Genomic DNA, 22,498 nt, shown 5'->3' with positions numbered 1-22,498 from the left:
GTTGCAAGAGGAACCTTAAAATGGCAGAAAGGGCAATGGAATAGAAAAGCTGAATACGTTGTGCAGATATGTAGACTCTTGAAGGTGAGAGAGCTTAATTTTAATGAGTAGGGAAGTGTTGCAAGTGCATATATATGTATGTGTGGGCTTGTGTATCTCCCTACCTATGTATCTGTCTCAGGGAGTTAGAGATTGCAGTGATGGGATTGTTTAGAAGACTGATAAATTTGGCTGGTTTTAAACTTTTATTTTAAACTTTACTAGACTGATATTCATTAACATTTCATGCTAATGGTTCAGTCTTAATCATTATTAATCACTATCACTGCGTATTCAAAGCAGTTAGTTATTAACAATCATATCCTAAATTAGCCGTGAATATATAATACACTGCATTCAGTGCAGTACTTCATGGTCTGAGTCCCCAAGGATCGAGGTGATGAGGCTCAAGAGCTCTTCAGTGAGGGAAGCCGCAACCGATGCGAGGGTCTTCTTTCTCTTCCCTCCTCCAAATTTTATTTCTTCTTTTATAAGATGATTCTGTCTCTTGGCAGCTCTTAGTCTACCACTGCACCATATCACTGTGTACTGTGCAACACTGGGGGATATTACTTCCCCGTGCTGTGGCAGGTGCCATATCCTGTTGCTTGGCCATTTTTTCCCCTTGCGTTAGCAGCTGCTTCTTTCTTTCAATGGCAAGCCAGTGATGAATAACTGACCGTCAGTGAATTGTTTGTCATTCGGGGGTTTCTGTTTTCAGCTTTTGCCATTATTTTCAAGTTCTGAGCTTAAACTGTACATCGTAAAAAGATACATGTGGTGTCAGGCTGCATCTCGCCCAGGAGGTTCTCCAAAGAAGTTTGTAACAAGTCTAGCAGGCCAGGGCTTATGTGTAGGTAGTATAGGGCACAGTTAGTATAAGGTCTGAGGCCTGTTCCTACTGATGATAGTACTATTATTACTAGGGAACCGGGTACAAAAATGCTTATGCATTGTTTACCAATTACACTACATTAGCGTGCTCATATTGAATTCAAAATAGGAGAAAACTAGTTCAATCTCAATGCTTAGAGAGCTGCTTCTGTCATGTGTGCAACTGTAGTCTGCTTTGGCTGCAGAAGGGAAAGTCCAAGGGCTCAAGAGGCAATGGCATTGTCAGAGCTTTGGGGAAAAAAGGATTTCAACAAGAGTATCGTATGTGCCTGTTACACACACGCATGCTAAAAAAAAAAAAAAAAGGTGAGAGCCAGAAAATGGCTGTAGAAGACAAGAGAAAACGTCATCTTGGAAGAAATAAAGCATAAATATTGTCTTTTCAGTGGCACTGAGTGAGTATATCCAACTAGATCTTTTTCCACTGTTAATAGATATTTCAGGCTTCTGCTGGTGTTTACAGAAACCTTCTAATATTTTGCCTCTGGAAATTTCTTTATTAGTGCTCTAAACCATCTGACAATATGGAGGATTTTTTGGTTGTTTTGGGGTTTTTTTTAGGCTATTTTTTGTCATTTAACTTTACTTTTAAATGCTGCATCAATAACATTGGCAATTTTAGAGAATTATTCAGTAATCTTTGTCCATCAGTCCAGTATGAAGTTCAAATGGCGAAAGCATTAGTATATTTTCAGAATTTTTTTTCATATGTAATACGATATAGTTTTCTGCATCAGGCTAGAGATCAGCTTGTCACTGTCACTCTCTCCCCTCAGAATATAGGGGCCAGAATAGCATAAGGGAAGCAAAATATCTGTAGGCAAGAGGAAGATTCTCTTGATATGGAGATTGCGACCATCCAATAAAATTGTCATACAGGTTGGGCAGCACGCAGGATTTCTGAAATATCAGCTGAAATATGTGTTGCAAAAAGTAGCAGAAGGTTTACAGCAATATAAATGAGAGAGCACACAAGTAGTATTGCTTTGCTTCGGAGAATTATTTGTAGGATTTAAGATAAAACAGGTGTAGTCTCAAAACTAGATGAAATACTGCTTTAATTTTAAGCAAGAATAATGACCTGGGGATGGGGAGGAGGGGAGCAAAATGTCTCCATAGAAATTTGTTGAAAGAAAAAAAAAAATCACAGTACTGTATTCTCATATTGTAAATACCAGTTTCCATTTCTGCATTCTGAGATAACTGAGATATGGAACTAAAAGTTTAGTAAGTACATAATTTACCAAGTTTTGCTGTGACTATAGTAATGTTGTGTGACTACAGAATATTTAAGAAACTGAGGAGAAAAAGAATGATTTGGGCAATTAAACATCTCTCTGTCTGACCTTAATGATATGAAAGCTTATAGGGGAAAGAATAATCGAACATGTGGAGGTTAATGAGAGTAGCATAAAATGAAAATGTATTGGTAGTAGACTAATCTGCTAGCTTTTGAGTATTAATTTCTTTTTTTTGTTTTGACACAGGAAATCTATGTTGACTTCAGGAAAGCATTTGATATTATGTAAAATGGGGGAATATTCATTAGAATAAAAGTGGAAGAAACATAAAGTACTGTCTAAAAGGAATATGGCAAAAAGATAAAATTGTGGTATTGAACCAATGAGCGTATCTGACAAAGGGTTAGACAGCTTTGCCAGCTGAGAGGAGGATCGGGTTGTCACCAGTGAATGATCCTGAGGAAGCAGAGTAAAAGAAATGAAAAACAATACTATGAAGTACAAGATCATGCATTTTGATACTGTAATAAGAGGTTTGGTCAAGAAAAGAGGGTATTTTATCATAAGATAATCAGATAATGTATTTCCAGTAAAACTGTAGAAATAGTAATGCAAACATTAAAAGGACTGGTGAATCATCACCTGAAATACTATGCAGAAAGGTTTTAAAACAGAAGCAGGTGAAGAGGCTTTTGGAATAATCATGGTATTAGAAAACCTGAATCAAGAGAGGAAACTTTAAGAACAAAGTTGTTTTAACCTTGAAAGGCAGAAGGTGAGGAAATCTAATTATTGCCTATAAAAATATCAGGAGCCTTTTTGAAAAAGAGGTATGAGAGTTCAGAAGATATAAGTGAGAAAGTGTTCAGGCACACATGCATTGTATTCAACAAACAACTTGGTTTTGCGGGCTCACTAACATTCAAAACCCCAGTCTTTGACTTTGTTTCCAAACTATCATATGAGTTGCTTACTTCAATTTGGCTTGGGTTTATATCTGAAACCTCCCAGGATTAGGGGTCAAAGTTAGGTTTGGGTTTTTTTTTTTTCTCTTCTGCCATTCTTCCTATGTCCCTTCAGATTTTATACCATGTCTTCTAGAAGGGCACGAGGGAAGGTTGGCAGGTATTTCATGTGAGCTTTTTGTTGAAGAGCTGCTTATATTTACAGATTTGATTTTTTTTTCATCTGTTTTCACTGAATTGGAAGTTGCAAAGACAATAGCACCAAACGAATACCAGCACACTGTGAGCTAGCCTCCGCTTGAGGCTGTCACCAGAAATATAGTCTTAAAGGAAAATATTTCCAATAGTTGTGCACTGCTGAAATCAAAGGAATGCTGAATTTTTATATTCAGGAACAATTTAACATCATGACAGATGAAGAAAAAAACCTTCAGAACAAGATAGAGATGTAAAGGTTCTTGATCAAATATGTAACTGTTCAAGCTCAAAAGAACTGAGGTAATAGAAATAAAAATTTAGCTTTGCCGGAAGCAAGAATTCAAAAATCTCTTGTATACAACCTGTTAATCAGCTCTAGGCACTGAGGTTTGTTGTTCTTTTTTATCTGGGTAAAAGAATGTAGCTATTACTCAGCTGCTACCTGCAATTGATGTAGAGGTAGCAGCTGGTGGGTTGGGGTTTTTTTTTGTTTTTTTGTTTTGTTTTAAAACCTGTGTACTTGCTAAGTCTCGTCATTCTGACATTTTGTAAGTATGTCACTTTAATTTTATACTGTGAACTCTTTTTATGCAAGACGAACTGTATTGTGAAGAGTTCTATTGATAGTTATATTAAGCACAAGGTGGTATATTCTGTGTTTCTTAGCAGCTTTCTAAGTAAATCAGTGTCTTAAAATTGTGTGTGTGCCTACCCTCAAAGGCTTCTTATGACAGCAGAAGTATGACTTTATATTAAAATCAGGTTTGTTTCTGGAACCTGTGAAGACTGAAATACATCTGTAGTCAACATTGTCAGCTTCTAATTTTAGCTCTGCTTCCCAAACAAGGCAGTTTCTTAACTACTGAAGCCAACTGACCTACCTGGTGATGATCTGGGGTTACCAATCTCTGAGTGAAAGTCTGCCAAGTCTAACATACAATTGGAAAATGGTAGTGTTTTTGAGTAAACAGAGGGTTTTAAAAATTGTGACTATAAACCAAATGATAAAGTATAAATTATAATATGAACATACATTTATATTCCCCTATTCTTTTTAGAAAAAAATATCGTCTCCAAATTTTGTGGGTGTTTTTTTTTTTTTTTTAGGTTACATTAGCATTTTAACAGGTTGCCATTGATCATTTTATAGTTGTGTTAACCTTTCTGCTATGAATGGGATTGTATAGTTGCTATGCAACATTTTACTTTTATTTTTTGGGGGTTTTTTTTTTTTTTTTTTAGGTTACATTAGCATTTTAACAGGTTGCCATTGATCATTTTATAGTTGTGTTAACCTTTCTGCTATGAATGGGATTGTAGTTGCTATGCAACATTTTACTTTAGTTGTCTGGGGACTCTGTAAGGCTTTTATGAGAGAAAGATATGTTCAGTGTGTGTATCTTATATTTTCCATCACATAATTCTACTCAGTGGCTGAAATAATGGATCCACTACAGATCCTAGTAACACCATAGGGCCACAAAATTTCTCCAGGGATTTTTTAGATGTTTTTAGATGCTTAAGTTTAAGGTAGCTTTACCTTTATAGGCACAGTATATTATGAATGAAATAAATAAAGGGGGGGGGGGGGAGAAATCAAGTCATTAGACTAAAATTCAGAGTATATTCTTATCTATATATATTGTTCCTACGGAACATACTTAAATGTTAAGTTTACTTCATAAACAATCAGGAAATAAGTTTTAACTGATTCCAATAATATAAATCCAGGATAGAATACATGCTAGCAGGAGTTATCCTCAGGTTACTCTTATCATCTTGATATTTTTATTAAACTATTTACAGATCAAGTGTTCAACTTCCATGCATTGCTTCAAATGAATGAAAGTTGTATTTCTCTCTTTCTGATAAAGAAAATATGCACTTTTTCTACATCCTTCTAGAAATCCCTGGTGTTTCATGTCTACTCTCTTCTTTTTCCTAAATCCCTGTTTTGCTCTGCTGCACCCTCTCAAGTGCTTGCACTTCCCTCCACCTTGGCAAGTACTTTTGTTCTGACAAATTCTGTTGTGTTTTTTACCAGGTATTGTGCTTTGAAACTAGGGAATCAAGTCTCAGGTTTCATGTGTAGGTGTTTAATAGCCCCATTTCCTCTGTTTTGAAGGTCTTATTTTCTTCATGATCTTCCATACAAATGTTCGTATGTTCTGTTTTAATAGAATGAGATTGAAAAAAGCTTTGTGGTTCTTGGAGGAGCTTCAAAACTTGTCCTTTCGTTAATCAGAAGAGCCAGACTGGCATATGTGTATCTCAGGTTATTTAAAACAGACTGTTAATTGCAGTGCAAAACCTTAGGCATAAAAATAAAACAAGATGCAGTCTAATCAGAATAAGGCAAACACATAAGTGAGGGGAACTGAACATTGTAGAGTGACCCCCTCATCTTGTATTGTAATTTGTTCACTGTGCTTTTATTTCAGAATTAAAAACGTAATATGCTGATTTGGGTAAGGTTTTAACTCATGTATTTTACAAACAATGTTTCTTGTTTAAGATGTTAGCAGAATGAATGTTCTGTATTTTAGTCTCGGCAGAAAACCTGGAGAAGAGCCTGAAGCATATGGAGAGGCAACTCCAACAGCTCGAGAAGGATTTGCAGACTTTTCCAGTTCCTGAAGATAAGCACGATAAGTTTGTAGCAAAAATGTCAATATCCTTTGGAGTATTCTTTAAAAAAAAAAACAAAAAAACCAGAAGTAATTTAACTGCATTACCTTAAACTTTAAATTTCTTTGCATAACTTCTGTCTAGTCTGTAGCATTCATTTTTGAAAAATATAACTCTCTTTTTTTCCCCTCAAAAACTAAATACATGAACAATCCAATTAAAGGATTCATCCGTAGTGGATAGAATGAGGAGAAAAATGCTTACTGTCAGGTTTTACACTGTGTATAAGTTTCTTAACTTAGTGAAAAGTAGTTACAATAGGAATGTTAAGCACTTCACTTTAGTGTTAAATGATTTTTTACGTGAGAATATCTTAGAAAAAGATGTCTGTCACCCTGTGTTTATTTGTTTTCTAGTGTATGCATTACCACTGTGAACGTTTTTGTACATGCAACCGCAGAACCAAAAAATTTCTCTTATTTCAGAAATGAGATTCATAGCATGTGAAAACTGGTTTCTGGTCTTATTTTTGCCAAAATTCCTTTTCTCGCTATTTATTTCAAACCCTGCAGCCAACTTTACTGCCTGTGTCTCTCATAAGAAAGCCTTGTGACATGAAGATACTTAAATAAAGCAGAGAAAAAACATTCTTTCACTTAGACCTCCCTACCAGATGATGGTCTTATATGCTTGGCACCGAGACTGATCCGGAAGCAGAAATATCAGCAGATAGAGAGACAGGCTGAAATTTCCTCTGCAGGCACGGTTAGGTTATTACCTAGCTGGAAGACCACTTTGTTTTGTACAAAGGCAGGGGGACGCAGGAAGCAGTCCTCTTGATTAATCTCATACTATTAAAGAAAAGATGGCAAGGGCCCCTGGGGCCAAGTGGATATACTAGTTCTTGCTGTGTTAGGGCCAATTTCCTCTTCAGTAGACTAGCTGCAACCAAAGAGTTTACAACTTAGCTTTAGGCCTTCTCTGGACTCTATGTGTTATCTGTAACCTTTCAGTGTTGCTACTAATTTTTTTGTAAGATCGGGTATTTTGTTGGTGAGGTTGTTCTGTTTGTTGTTGTTGCTGGCTTTTTTTTCCAGCTCAATGTGTGTTTGAGAGATACGTTGCAACCCACCAGCATGATGTCTCTATAGTACGAAACATAAGGTTTGTCCCTGAAGAAGCCAATAGCATAGTAGGAGAACTAGGAGAGGGGTCCTGAAGGCAAGAGATAAACTACTGCTAGGAAGTTAGAGGAAAATATATCCATGATAGCTTTCTCAGAGATATTGCTAGGATTATGCAAAGTCTGTGCTTGGTTAAGAAAATATGTGTAGTCTAGGAAGTTAGGAATGGGAAGCACTTTTTAAGAAATCTAACCTGTGAAAAAGGACAGATAAATCTTAATCCATTAGAATAGAATAGAATAGACTATTTCAGTTGGAAGGGGCCTAAAACAATCATCTAATCCAAAGTAGTCATGATGCTGGCGCTTAAAATACCCTACAACCTTTTGCGTTTTTAAGCTGAGGACTAGGGATTGAAGTAACAGATAATTTAGTGTACAGCTTTCTTTGGAGATGTGTTTATAAAATTTCCATACCTATAAAACAGATATGAAGCAAATTAGCAAAATTCAGTTGAGAATGAGTGAAAAATACCCTGAAAAAATTAACTTCACTTAAGAAGGAGAGCACAGGAAAAGTAAGTTGAGGAATAAATATGTACTTCTATGCTAATATCAAACATCTAAAATAAAAAAAATTATTATGTAGGATGCCTCATTTCCCTTTGTGTTACTGACATGTTGGGCATTTCTGAAACTTGATGGCAGGAAGTGAGTGGAATACTGTGATATAAGGTTATAAATTGTATTTAAGACAGACTAAGTCACAATTGTAGAGAAATAGTGTGAAAAGTTAAAATATAATAAAAGTCAGATAGGGTAAATAGGCGGACCTTGTCAATAAATACCATAACTTTTCTAGGGGTTGAAATTCCATCCCCATATACAAAGAGCATTATAACAGTCTACTGATCGCTTAAAAAAGATAGTGATCATCTTAGGAAATGCAAAGGAGGATCTATACATCATCTTTTTCAAGCATCTCAAAAACTGTAATCCTGCCAGAGAAGACGTAGATTGTCAATGTGTGCCAAGAAGATAAGCCATAGCCGTAAAAGTAAATTTGTTCCTTGCATCAGTTTTCTCTAGGGTGAACTTCAGTTGACCCCACCATGCAATATTTTGAATGGAAGGATGTTCTCAAATGAAGGAGTCAGTAGAAGGTTTTTTTAAAGGAAAATATAAAATAAATAGCAATAAATCCCCAGGAGTAACTAGTGGTCACAAAAGACTTGAAAATATTTTAAAATGAACTCAAATATAAACCTATTGGACTACAGATTCTTGCATGAACTAAGTTTTCTCAAGACACCAGAGGAATCAAAGCTGAATAGAAGCACCTGAGTTTTTTAAAAGGGCTACAAGGAAGATCTGCAAGTCTGGCTTCTCCACCAAGAAAACTGATGAAGACTAAATAAAAACAGAACCGACATGTATATATGGGAGATATAATATGATGGGGGAGAGTCAGCATGGGTTTTGTAAAGAGAAACCATCTCTTGCAGATCTATTACAGCATTCAGATAAAGATAGGACAGTCGGTAGAGCATAACTGAATTTCCGTGCACCTTTCAACAAGATGTATTAACAAAGACTTCCAAGGAGAGAAATTTCTTAAGTCAAAAGTGGAATGATTATTTTTTCTGGATTAATATCTAAAGAAAAAACCCCCAAAAACCTCACGTCAAAAGGGAGATACTGGCAGATGCTGACAAAAGAGCAAGTGAACTTCAATAATTGTAGAGTAATAGATCTGGAGGAAAAACATTATATTAGAATAATTGAGAACAATTGTAGTTACGAGCAAGCAGAAAACATAAATAAGTTGCTATAAAACCCAGTAATACTCTCATATCTTGAGTGCTTCCATCACCCCATATCAAAAAGTATACTGTATAGCTACTGATGTAGCAGAGAATGGTGACAATGATCAGCAATATGCAACAGTTTCTGCATCAGGGATGTTTTAATAAATTAGGACTCTGAAGGTGGAAAATCAAAAAAGTTAGGAAAACATAGTAAAAATACTTGTAATTTTTTTATTCCATACAGGAGGAAAGTTATGAACTTATTCATTGTGTCTTATAAATAACCAGGGTTCATCTCATGTAAAATACTGTCCAGCAGGTTAAAACATAATAACAGAAATGTTTTCTTACAAAACAAACAATTAAACTGTAGCATTTACTTTTAGGATGTTGTAGAGGCTGTAAATGTAGATGCATTTCATATAAGGCTTAGGTAGTCAGCTAAAGGTAGTACGTCTGGAGCTATTAAACGCAGTAGTCCAGAGGTAGCTTTAGCTCAGAAAAATCACTAGCGTGCAGACCGTTAGAAACTAAATACTACGTCGGTTGAATTGTCATGCTATACTTACCAAGTTTCCTTCTTGTTTTCCCTAATCATTGGGTATTGTCTGCTGTCAGAAACAGGTGAGATGAATATTTGGTCTTACTCGGAATAAATCAGTACAGGTAAAACCAGCCATGCTACATATTTCATTGTATTAGTCTATTCAAATACAGTATTTTGAACAGTAAATATTACGAACAGGAATAGTTTGCCCTCACCTACTTCCGCTCCCAGCAGACAGGCAGTAATTTCAAAACAGTAAAGTTGCATATGGTTTCTAGTAATGTCTGTGAACATGCTAATTAAAGAAGCTCACTTTTAGAAAAACAGGAGCTTCAATAAATTACGAAGCAAAAAAGGTTTGATGTAAAGGTTAGATAATCCTGCACAGCATGATGAAGCCTGGACCTGTCTTTATTTTTATTCCTATGACAAGGAAAGCTGAATGATGCTGATGTCTTGGAAGGCATGCAGCTCATAAAAAGAAACCAGCAGGAAATCTGAAAAAGGAAGGATGGTGCTTTGTTGGAAATAAATTTTCATCTTGAGTACAATTAGGCTCCGTGGACAAGCAGGCTATTACATCCTGTCTCTAAATATCACAACCCAAAGGCCCCTAATGAACTGATTAGCATTCTTGTTTCTTTAGGAAGTCAGATATGTGCACAGTTGGTGCACTCTTTTATTGACAACGTCTATAATTATGAACATTTCTCCTATATATTAGGTTGTGCTAGTTTGTCAGTCATCTTATGTATACTAGCTGAAAAGAAATTATAGTTATTATTGCAGTTCTTCTGTTTGCTTTAATTAGGAAAGTCAAAGAATATTGAATCTTTAATATTAAAACCATTGAGTGAAATGTTCAATAAAAAGCACAGTGAACAAAATACACTTGTACGTTCAAAATAAAAATTTAGTAGGTTTATGGAGAGTATTTAAATGGCATATTAAAAGCTTAATTAAGTGATTTAGTCAACATGCTCTTTATCAGTCCCGCTTGCACCTCATGATTTTCTAAGTAGCAGCCGAGAAACTCTTGACAAGTTTCAGCCTGCCACTGAACATAGTGTTGATGGCGATTTTCACAGAATCTTATGGAACTAATACTTGAGAGACAATGAGTTGGTTGCTGCCTTTCAGCTAGGAACGGAGTCCTTTTCTTTTTGATCAGTTCTCTATTCCTCTTTCCTTGTCATTTAAGTTAATTTGTTGACACTGCGAAAAGGGAAGGAAGGAACAGCACTTACCCAGGTCAGAGCCTGATTGAAGTGAGGTAGAAGAAACCCATTTCATCTGCAAGGAAGAAACTACATGCTGTCTCTGAACTGTCAGTTACTTAATCAGCCTCATAGTTTGAACTTCCTTCTGTGCAACATAAAGAAACTGAAGCCTGTAAGATCTAGCATCCTAAGGACTTTGGAAGATTACAGGACCGGAGCTCGTTAGGTGAAAGAAGACTGTACATTCCTCTTTGGGAGAGGGTCAGGATGTAGACTGTGTGGACAGGTAATGAGATAGGGCTTTGGCAAACAATGTAAATTTAACTTAAGTATATAATTCCTTTATACAGGTCTTCAATATCTGGTCTGGACTTCAGGTGTGTATTACAGCTAGCACTGGTTTTGCTCATAATATATGGGATGCACACACTGGATGCAGCAGCTCTGTGTGATACAAATCCATGTCAATTTGTTTAAGTATTATAACATAGAAACAAGTAGGAGTGAGTGAGTTAAAGAAAAGGTATTATTTGACAAATACTCTCCAGAAGGTACTAATTTAAAAATCTAAACATTTCTATGTGTTTCTTGAACTATTATATTCAGATACGGAATTTTATTGTTGAACCTTCTATATGTATATAAAAGGAAGTCTCTATGACACGTATTTTTCAGACAATTGCAACTATTTTCCCAAGAACTTGATGTGGGAAGTCCTCAACAGAGCCTTACAACATTCACACCCTTTGGCCTTAGAAGAAAATAATTTGTTGAAATTCTGGTTTGAAGTGATCTCAAAGTCTTTTTGCACCAGTCTTTGAAAAGTTTGCCTTGTTTTTATGGAGGCTGTTGCTGGCTAGTGTAGTGGCAGTCTCAGTTTCATTTTGAATATTCTGCTAAAGTATAGGCAGCATCTGTGCACCTATTAATCTTTTGTTCTTATGCAGAATCATATTCCTTTTTTGGATTATCTTAATACGTAGGTTAGCTTGTGAAAAAATCATAAGCAGTGAATATGGGGTCTTTAAAGGAAATTTTTGGTACAGATTAACATCGTTCATTATCTGCTTTAGGTTAACAGCTGCTTTCACTTGGCTTGATACCCTGCACTACTTTAGTATTATATATAGCACAATATATTAAAATCAGTGTAAACTTCAGACAAGCAGTTCACTATGAAAAGAGCTGCCATGAATATGCAAGACCAAACACACAGCAGTTAGAAATTTTGCCACAGATATTACTTGTCTCAGCCCTGTGTTGCTTTCCTGTTCCATTAATGAGCAGAATGATGATCTGTAGTCCCACGAGTCCAAAAAGGCAGTCCGTGAAGTAAAGCCACTTCAGAAAAAGTTAACAGATACCTAACTTCTTGATTTCCTTTTCCTCCCACCTGTGTTGCAGCTCTGTTGTATTTCTGTCTTCATTCATCCAAAGCCAATGAATTGTGTAGCTGATAATGCATCTATATCAACCTGTTCATAATAATTACAGTTGGGATTGCTATACTCAGTAGTATTCCCTGTTGTTTCCAGTTCAGCTAGTGCTGGCTAACAAAAGCCATGTTTAAGGAAAAAAGGAAGGGGACTTATTAAAAATACCTAAATTGAAGCACAGTCTCAGTAGAATGCCAAGAGCTTAGGGTATCCCATAATGCACCAGATGGAAAATAAAAATCTCAGGATTCATTGTGTCTGGCATTGAAATACTGGATAGTAAAACATCTTTCCAGAGGGCTGTATTTTGAGTTCAAAATTGTGCATCACATACTCAAGAGGAGTCAGTTTTAACAGTATAAACTAAGCAGCCTATATGGACTCTATTAACATAGCCGGAACTTTCGCTATGTCTTGCAGAATATCACAGAAATTTCATCTCTCACCTCCTGAAAAGTTTCCTTTTCAGGATATACTCTGGCATATCATTCATTGATAAATTTAACTTTTTTTTTCTCAGGTGTTTTCCTTCCTAGAAAACTGAAGAAAGTTACTGGAATGTTTGATGTATGACATTTATACATAGTGACAACAAAACAAATTTATCTAATTTTCCTTTACCCTTCCACTCTGTGGAGATATACAGCCTCATAATTGCAAAAAATAGTGTAGTTTTCCCTAAGTTCTGCTAACGATCTAAGAATCACAAATAATAAGTATCCTAAATTGTAGGATCAAAAATAAACAGGATGTAGAAATGCTTGTTTCTAGTAAAATTAATGCTGAGTGAAACTATTTTCCTTTATTACAGTTTTTTGTTGTTTTGGTTTGTTTGGGTTTTTTTGAACTGCTGACATGTCTTTTGATGGTCCTAACTTGTGTTTTGTCACGTCTTGCTTCTCATTATCCTTTTTTTATTTAATATTTGGGCAGCTGTTACATACTAGCCTCTCATCAACTTTTCTCACTGTCCCACCAATAGCTTTTTAACGTCCTTAATAATTTTAAATAAACGCAACTCTGAAGGGTAGCTTCCTGTAAGCTTTGTGCATCTTGGGAGCTAAGTAGAGGAGAGAGATTCAAACTGACATGCAAGAAATAGTGGGCCAGCAGCATCCATTCTCTTTGGGCTGTTGCTAGCCAGCACAGGCAGTCTGAAGCTGCTCACGAGCTGCATCTTGTGAAGTCAATAGAAACATGGAAAGAAGCTCATACTGGCTAAGGAGCCTTGTCAGAGGAAGATAACGTCTGAAATCAAGTGGTTGGGAGGTGATGGAAGATGTATCATTAAAAATCATCGATATCTAGGCTTTGTTAGTCCTTTTCTACAAGACTGACTTAGTGGAGACTGTTCTGCCCTCACAGACCCAGCTAATAGCCCTCATAGTGACTAATTTGAATGTTGTGAAAGTGCATTATTTCTCCTTTCCTGGATGTGTCTGAGGACATTATTGTATGATTTTCTGGCATGGATTCTAAATCACAAAAAGAAAACCATTAACTGCTTACTTGGTATTTTAAAAGCAAGGTTAACAAACCAGAAGGACATTTGATAGTGAAATTCAAATGGGATTCAGCCTCTAAACAAAACTAAAAGAAGAGTGCATTGCAAAAACCCTGAAGGGTGAAAGCACTCACCCAGCAGTAAATTGTTACTGTGTATTTAAAACAGCATGGTGGACAAAAATTCTATTTGTCTACATTTTAATGCACTTGATCAAAAATCCTGTGTTTCATAAAATAAAGTGACCATAGAAGCATAGAAATACAGTAAATTCTCTTTTGCAATAGTTGGGATGGGCAATTGGGAGTAAAGGTAAAATTGTCATTTCTTATCTTTTGTAGTCTTCCCTGCAGCAGAAAAATAATGGAACATAAATATTTGTTTAGGTACCATTCCATTTAAGTAAACACTTTATGGAGTTGTCCTACATAAGGAAATGACTACACATAATATTTCTTCTTTGAGCTTCTTTGACAAACGATATTACCAAAATTCTTGAATAAACATAGGGGTTTTTTTATTTCATTTATGTTACACAGTAATTTGGTGCTGTTTATAAATTGTCTCTTGGAGAAGTAGTTCTATTGTTTTCACCTCTAATTTCATTAAGTTGTATTGACATCGCAAATAGCCTTAGAAAAAGCATAAATATGTGACGCAGCCACCAGGAATAGAAATGAATGCATTGCTGTTGCTACAACAGCATTTTTAAAAAAGCAGTTAAGATGAAGTTTTTAATCTTTCATGTTTTTTACTTTCAATACTGTTGTTTAGTAATATTTCTATTTTTACTCTAATTTTAGTAGGAACTCTACTATTTCTTGATATATTATTCAGGTTAGTTATTGGTATCTGTAAATAAATTCCATATAAATTGTAATTTATATACCTAAACCTTTAGCTTCAGTAAGGAGACAGTGATGCAAAATATACTACATAGGTGCTTGAAATTAGATTAGTCCCATACATTTCATTTTATACAAAATTATATGCTAATGGAATAATCTTTAAATTTAAAGTGGCTGAGAAAATTTGATGAAAGCACCCTGATATATTCATAGGCCTAATATACACAGTAAATACTAGGAAGGATATGTGACATGGAAGGAATTCTTTTGATACTTCATTTGATGCAAATGAAAAATGTGTATGAAATACAGATCAATGTTAAGTAAAAACTGTGGGTTTGACTGGATTTACTGAGTATTTTTGCAGCCTTAACAGCAGTGTACAGCTTTCTAGTTCATGCCAGAGAAGATTTTCAGAAACTTTCACGGATGCATGAGAACATGGAAAAACTCTATCAGAACGTGATGGGATATTATGCCATTGATCTGAAGAAAATTTCAGTGGAGGAGTTTTTAACGGACTTAAACAACTTCAGGACGATGTTCATGGTACAATCTGTTTGTTTAATGCCTAATGTTTCCAAAATTTTTTTTGTAATCTTTCAGTTACTGAACAAACTAAAAATAATTTTCTAACTCCTCAGATGGTGTCTGGTACTCATATCAGAAATTTTACTTTGCACATCCCAAGTTCTTAGGATATCCTAAGGATAACAGAGTTTTGAATTAATATTTGTGCATTATTTCTTTCTGAAAGAATTGAAAATTCCTAATAACAATGAATGTAATTTAAAACTGAGCCTCTTATATGCCTGTATAACCTGAAGGTGAAAAATCTGAAATTCTACCTTTTTTAAATACAACTGCATTTTCTGTTTAAAGGATGCTTGTTATTTACTCAAAAATAAATATTCTAACAATGTGAGGGGGGGACACCATGCAATGTAACCGCACCAAGTGACCACCCCCAGACTTCTCTTGCTCTCATCGGGGAGGAAGGGTAATTTAAATAAATTAATATAAATTAATTCTTTATTTATAATGCATGCTCTTCCCATGCAAAATCCTGACCCAAGATTTTATTTCGTTTAATTTTTCATTTGCCTGCGGCACTTGATCAGTGTCAAGGTTTGCGTCTGTAAGCAGGTTCCCTGCTATGGAAACTCAGAGCTCCTTATCCTGGCTTAAAAAAATAGCATCTTTTCCTCAAACTCGGTCTGTTTCTAAGGACCTTTAATTTTTGTTACAATAGGTTGCCTAAGATTTTGAGTTTTATGCATTTTAAATGCTTGCTTACTTTTCCTTTTAAAAAAGGATGATCTTTGGGGGGAGGAGCTAAAAATGGTTATTTTATTATTATTATAAATATTTGAATTATATTTGAGAAACAGACATTAGACTGATCCAGGTTATTGTTGGGTAGCTGCTTTTTGTATAGAGCTCAGAACAGAGTTATAAGCATAATTCAGACCCACTGTTAGTTAGCAGAGCTTTGCCTTAGAGTCATCTAAAATAGTCATAGATGTGGAGGTTAGCTCTGTCCTTGTATCACAGGGCAGCATCTGCATTATGTATACAAACATTTGCACATACTAGGTCATCATAAAAGCTTGAGCTATTTTGGAAATCTAATTTTATTTTTCTTCAGGTATTTTTTGAGTCCAAATGCATTTTCATTATGCTTACAAATTTTAATAATTTTTGTTTTGTTTTGGGGGGGTTGTTTTTTTTTTTTTTTTTTAATTCTACCAAAATGTGATTTAAGAGTTTTAACAAAAGACCTTTCTGAAAAGTGAGGTAGAAATTTCTCACCAGGGTATTTCTTTATATGTTTGGAGCTGATTATATATGACTATAACCAGTCGTCTTGGCAAATTTCAGGATAATAAGATGTTCTCCAAAATATTGCAGGTCCTTTCACTGTTGTCAATGTAGTTCTGGAAAAAGGATGATTAACTTGATGATATACTTCAGAATACATACTCAATACTGGTATATCCCTCAATTTAAAATAACCAAATAACTTTGGGAAAGCTGATGGCTATATAAGTTCAAAATATTTTTATAGAGCTCTTATTTAGGATTAGTGGGGATTGCTATCTTGGTGATTTATAACTATGTTCAGATTGGTAAAGTTAGGAGTGCAGGGAGAGCTTGCTGATTTTGTGTGGAGGTTGTGGTTGGTTTTGGTTGTTTTTTTTAAGCTTTCTTTGCAACAATATTTTTTTCTCTTGGATTCTGAACACTTGGCTGGTAAGCAACTCTTTCTCAAGGAAGAAATGGAAGAATAAAAAGGCAGGTCCCCAACTGTGTATGAATTTATTAATTTGGATAACTTGGAAAGGTGACTCGTGTCACATCTGGCTACCTATGATTACATAGCTTAACTTACTGGCTACGCTCCTGCAGGAATGTTATCTGAGCATGAGCTTTGTGACAAAGTCTGGAGCAGTGATCCAACTCATGCCTATTGAACTGTAGAAAGATTCAATTAGTCATTTTACCATCTACTCCTCATTGCAGCCTGACGCTTACCGTTACAACACACTTATTTAAGTTGCTTGCATGTTTCCCAGTCTTGTTTGGTTTTGCTTGGTTGGTTGTTTTTTTTTTTTAATGATTTCAGACATGTCTGAGGGTGTAGCTAGGGAAAAATACTTCTTTCTTAGATATTGAGAAAGGCTTTGAAATTCCTATGTCCATCTGTTTTGAGGAAAGGACTTAAAATGGAACCCATATTTAGCAAACATATTGGAACATGTAAAGATTACCAAGCCTCTGCTACTTCAGAGTTTAATAGCTAAAAAGCTAGAAGGCACAGTCTTCAATCAGCATAATTTTGCCTGGCAAGTTACATATGCCAGATTTTTCAACATGGGCATTGATTAAGTTTTCCTACCTTAATGTTTCAAATCAGTGCCTAATTTGAAACTCGGGAGTCTGATTTCAAAATTGCTAAATACTATGAAATAGTTGTGTTACTTTAATTTCTGATATTTAAACCACACTTCCCATTTAAGTGCTGCAGAACAAGAATTCTAAATGCTTAGGTTCATCTTGAATTGGAGACTCAAAGAAGTGGTTGTGCTTTACCTTAATTTCCCCATATTTCTTTTCTGTGTCTGTAAAATTAGCACTGATACTAACCGCTGCTTCACAGCAGTGTTATAAAGATAGATTAATTAATGCTTCGAAACAGTTAGATATTATTGATGAGCATGATAGAAGAAACCTTGAGGAAAATTAATAATTCTGTCTTGCAGAGCACAGTTTGAAGGCTATATGAAAAAGGTGTGTAGATAAGACATGAAACCCTTTATCATTCAATGACACTAAACAAAATATTGAGTAGCTGCTCAGTTTTAAGACTCTTTGGAAAAGATTTTTGAGATGCCTAGCGTGAGACATCTGAGGTATGATTTTCAGAATTGTTTAGCATTGGTCTTGAGTACTGACAGAAAGTGAAGGTGGTTGGCATCCTAGAAAACTTAGCTCAAAAGACTTCTAAATCTAGTGCTGAAAAATCACACAGGTTTTTTGTTTAATGTCTGAATGTGCAAAATAATGACTTAAAAACTCTGAAACTCATAGTTCTGGTTTGGCTCATTGGAAGCTTTGGAGTACTTATTTATAATTCAAAATAAACAATGTTGTAGAGGTATTAACCAGAAGGCAAGAATTTATAAACCCAGTGAATTAATGCATATGCGGATAAGAATAAGAAAAATGCACAGCTAAGTCACCCAAGCAGCCTTGTTTTGCTTGGTATAGTGGCAGCATGAGAAAGAATAAATATTGAAACTATTCTAGAAATACAAATAGTAACATACTTACAGTTTTGTAAAACCAGGTGGTTTAGATATTTTGAGTTCTTCCTACATTAACGTGTGGATTCTTAAGACTTATTTCTTGCTGAATTTATAATCCCCATTTGGGGCCAATTAGTATGCTTTTAATGTATTTATTCTGAATTTGCTTACTTTTCTGAATAAAATGTACTAAATATGGAATGTAAAATATTTATTTGGCTTGATAAATTAACGTTAGTTAGGAGATGTGATTTTAAAGCTTTTTTATTTGTTTTTAAGGTTCAGCTTTTGTTTTTGCTAAGACTTCAGTTTTAATGGAACTCTATTTTTTTTTCATAGCAAGCAGTAAAGGAGAATATGAGAAGAAGGGAAGCAGAAGAAAAACAGAGGCGTGCTAAAATAGCTAAGGAGAAAGCGGAAAAAGAAAAACAAGAGAGGCAACAAAAGAAAAAGCGCTTGTTAGAAATGAAAACAGGTAAGTAATGTAGAAAACATTTTACCTAGCGTTTTACTGGAAATAAAGCTGCTATTTTTTCATTATCTGAATGTGCTATGAAAAAAGAATAAATGAATCATTTTCACCGATTAAAGGTTACAGCAAAGAGGTTCTTAAATTTTGTTTCGTTAATGAGCTTCTCTAATTACCTGTTTTCCTCAAGCTATTTTAGAACTCGTAATGCTGCTTTGTATTTTTCCATTAGAATATACTGAACATTGTGTGACCAAGTATAAGTTCAGTTATGCTCAGAACACCTTATGTTACTTGAGAACAGACATTTTCGAAATCACAAAGCCATTGTCTTTCTTTTAACTAAGATTACATATTCATTTTTGTTCTTTTAGGAGAACAAGCCCTTCCTGAAGTACTCTGGATTTTAATTTGAGTATGTCAGTTGTTGATTTCAATAGGTCCCTGTTGAAACACCTTAAAAGAAACCTCAGCCGTGCATTTTTAAAGATACTCATTTATGCTGTGTTGTTTTTTGTACCAAAAGAGATGGCAGACACTGTGAGTTCTCTGTTACTAAAAAAGGTGTTTGATGATCCTCTATACTGCTATGTTTTATCCCAGACTGAGCTTCTGGAATCCTTTAGAATGATACATGACTTACTGTGTAAATTACCGTGAGCTACTGTCATTTTTTTTCTGAGCAGATCTTCTTAAACAATTCCCCACTCAAACCCTGGTCGGCACCTTTGGCATAAATGATTGTCATGGTTTAACCCCAGCCGGCAACTGAGCACCACACAGCTGCTTGCTCACACCCCACCCCCCACCCCCCCTAGGTGGGATGGGGGAGAGAATCAGAAGAGTAAAAGTGAGAAAACTCGTGGGTTGAGATAAAAACAGTTTAATAATGGAAATAAGATAATAATAATGGTAAAAGAATATACAAAGCAAGTGATGCATGATGCAATTACTCACCACCTGCCGACCGATGCCCAGCCAGTCCCCAAGCAGCGGCCCCCCTGGCCAGCCTTCCCCCAGTTTATGTACTGAGCATGACATCACATGGTATGGAATGTCCCTTTGGCCAGTTTGGGTCAGCTGTCCTGGCTGTGCCCCCTCCCAGCTTCTTGTGCACCTCCAGCCTTCTCAGTCGGTAGAGCACGAGAAGCTGAAAAGTCCTTGACTTAGTGTAAGCACTACTTAGCAACAACTAAAACATCGGTGTGTTATCAACATTATTCTCATCCTAAATCCAAAACACAGCACTGTACCAGCTACTAGGAATAAAATTAACTCTATCCCAGCTGAAACCAGGACAATGATTATCTCCTCTTCCACATTTCACTAATAGCCAGAGTAGGTGCGTTTAGTTTCAAAGATTCTTCAGACCAAAAGTCTTTGATTTATTTTCGTAAGAACTTCCATGTGTTGAGGTGCGAGACTAAAGCTTCCTTTTAAGATGGGGAAACCAGGTGCCTGCTCTCTGAACACAGAATTTCTAATTCTTTAGAAGTAAATTCAAGACCCAATCAGAAAACTACCAGTGACAATCTTTTTAAAGCTCACAGAAGATAGAGGAGGCTGCAGAAGACTAGGAAAGGGTAAAACTGGTATCTGTCTTCATGCATGGTTGCAAGTGTTTCAAAAGAGGTTAGATATTCTTCTCTCAGACATATTGTATGTATGACTGATAGTGCTTTGGATGGAAAATTGATAGTCTTTCAGGGAAAATTAAAGCTCTTCTCAAGTCCTGTTCTTCATAATGTCATGTTCAGGCTTTCCAGAATACGGGTGCCAATGTTACAGACTTCTGAGTCATATACCCACATGTGCCTGTAGGCCTCTGGTAATTAAACCTTCTACTTCACCTAATGTAGCGGGGAACTATGTACTTGTTATTTACAGATCAGCTAGGTCATTGAGTAAATAGCTGCTTTGTCTCTTAGTAGCTTGGTTTTTTTATTAAATCATGTAAGTGTACAGAAGGAGGTTTCTTGCTCGTGTTAGCAGCCACTTAAGGTTCAGTCTGGAATGACTGATCTAAACAACAGCAGGTGGGAAAAGATGATGTTAGCATCACCTGAAGCTATAAATGTCTTGAGTCTGATATTCACTAAATTGGCTGCTGATGAGTTGTTTTTTGTTCTGCAGAGCTCCTTGTAAGGTTTCTTGTGCTTGTTTGCAACATCATTTTAAAAGTCTATTAGAAAACCCAAATTCTGGCAGTGGAAAGCACCTGTGGTAGATTTGTTTGTCAGGAAGGACAGCAACAACAATATGAAAAGTGGGGATTGGTTTTGGTTTTTTTTTTTTTTTGGCAGTCTTATCAAAACTGTATTTACTAATTGAAGAGGCATAATGTTGCTCTGATTCTGATGGAAGGTTAACATAGACATTCAAAAATTATTTTTTCCTTTTCTTCCTCTCTTTTTTTCCTAGCCATCACTAGTTCATTGAAAGGCTGTCTTCTCATTAAGAATCTGTAAATCAGTCACAAAATGTTTACATCTGACTTGCTGACAAATTTCTAACCAGGTTCTCCCTCTGTCACAATACCAAAACACTCTACCTGGAGTGTGACTGTGGAGTAACTGATTTTTGCTGCATATCATTTTTATATGGTGCCTAGATCAGATGTTGGATTTGTAGAAACATTATTTCAATTATTGCTTGAATGAAGGAGCTGAAAACTCATTTGATGTCACCATCCCAGAAATTATTTTCTGGGATTCAAACAGGTGCATACTTGAAAAAGAGAAAAGACTAGAGTATGTGTACTAACTGGTTCTTCAAGATACTCCCCCCCCCCCCCCCCAGTGAACAGATCATAGTGTACTCTACATCTCTACTCTTCATTTTTCAGTAACATTGCTTTTTCACTGAAAATGACCTGAAGGTTAGGGATGCCTGTGTAACAAAAACCCCCCAAAACCAACCCCACTTTACTGGACTGACAATCATTAACAGCACTGGTTGTGCTAATAACTTACTTTTATGCATTAGTTGTCATTATCACTACAAATTAGTTCTTACTATCAATCACTACCACTACATATTCAAAGCAGCCGGTCCTTAACATCTGTGTCCTAAATTTGATGTGAATATAAAATCCCATGGAGCTGATACTGTAGAGTTGGCAATGATGGGTACCAGCGATGGTCTTAGTTGACAAGATGACATGTTGAAGCTTGAGAGGTCGTCTGCAAGGGAAGCTAGAACTGAAGTGGGTATTTTTCTTCTCTACCATCTTCTCTTCCCTTCCCCATGCCCAGTTTGGGATCTTAACCTTTTATAAATGCGTTTAGTTTCTAGACGGTTCCCGACCCTCTTGTCTATCCCTAGACTACATGATGCAAAATCCTTCAGGGGGTGTTAATTCCCCAGGCCACAGCAGTGCCTTCAGCTGGACGCTTTTCCCTTGCTTAGCTGCTGCTGCTTTTCTTAATGTAAAAGCAGTCTTTTCCCAGTGCTTGAGGTTGTGCTTTTTTCAGTGACCGTTAATTGGCCATTAGTGACTAGTTTACCATTCTGGAACTTCTGCTTTCAGCCTGTGCCCATACCTTTTAAGGCCTGAGCTCGCTAGCCAATGCTTAAACAGGATTTATATCATCATCCTAAGCTTGTTTTGTTAACCACTGGTCTCATTTACAACACAGACATTTAACCTGTCCTAGATTCTCCTTTGTTCTTGAAGTCCTTTTCTTTGGGTTTCTTCAGCTTTCATCTGATTTTGAAAGTTATTTGAAGAGTAGGGTTTTGTTGCCTATGGTGCCACCTTCAGCTGCAT

At 35.9% G+C, this 22,498-nt stretch overlaps 1 protein-coding gene across 1 annotated transcript in view; it reads left to right on the top strand.

The window, feature by feature from the left end:
• The window catches only part of DIAPH3 (diaphanous-related formin 3), a 234,091-nt gene that overhangs the window by 139,192 nt on the left and 72,401 nt on the right, over positions 1-22,498 (top strand). Inside the window, exons 21-23 of the mRNA XM_009323204.1 lie at positions 5,884-6,008; positions 14,836-15,000; positions 18,600-18,735. Coding sequence (XP_009321479.1) covers positions 5,884-6,008; positions 14,836-15,000; positions 18,600-18,735 — 426 coding nt within the window. The remainder of the gene's footprint in view (positions 1-5,883; positions 6,009-14,835; positions 15,001-18,599; positions 18,736-22,498) is intronic.

The sequence above is a fragment of the Pygoscelis adeliae genome, unplaced genomic scaffold (genome assembly GCF_000699105.1).
Source record: "Pygoscelis adeliae isolate BGI_AS28 unplaced genomic scaffold, ASM69910v1 Scaffold134, whole genome shotgun sequence".
NCBI classification, from domain to species: domain Eukaryota; kingdom Metazoa; phylum Chordata; class Aves; order Sphenisciformes; family Spheniscidae; genus Pygoscelis; species Pygoscelis adeliae.
Note: the sequence above shows the minus strand (reverse complement) of the source record. Positions and strands in the feature narration are given on the sequence as shown.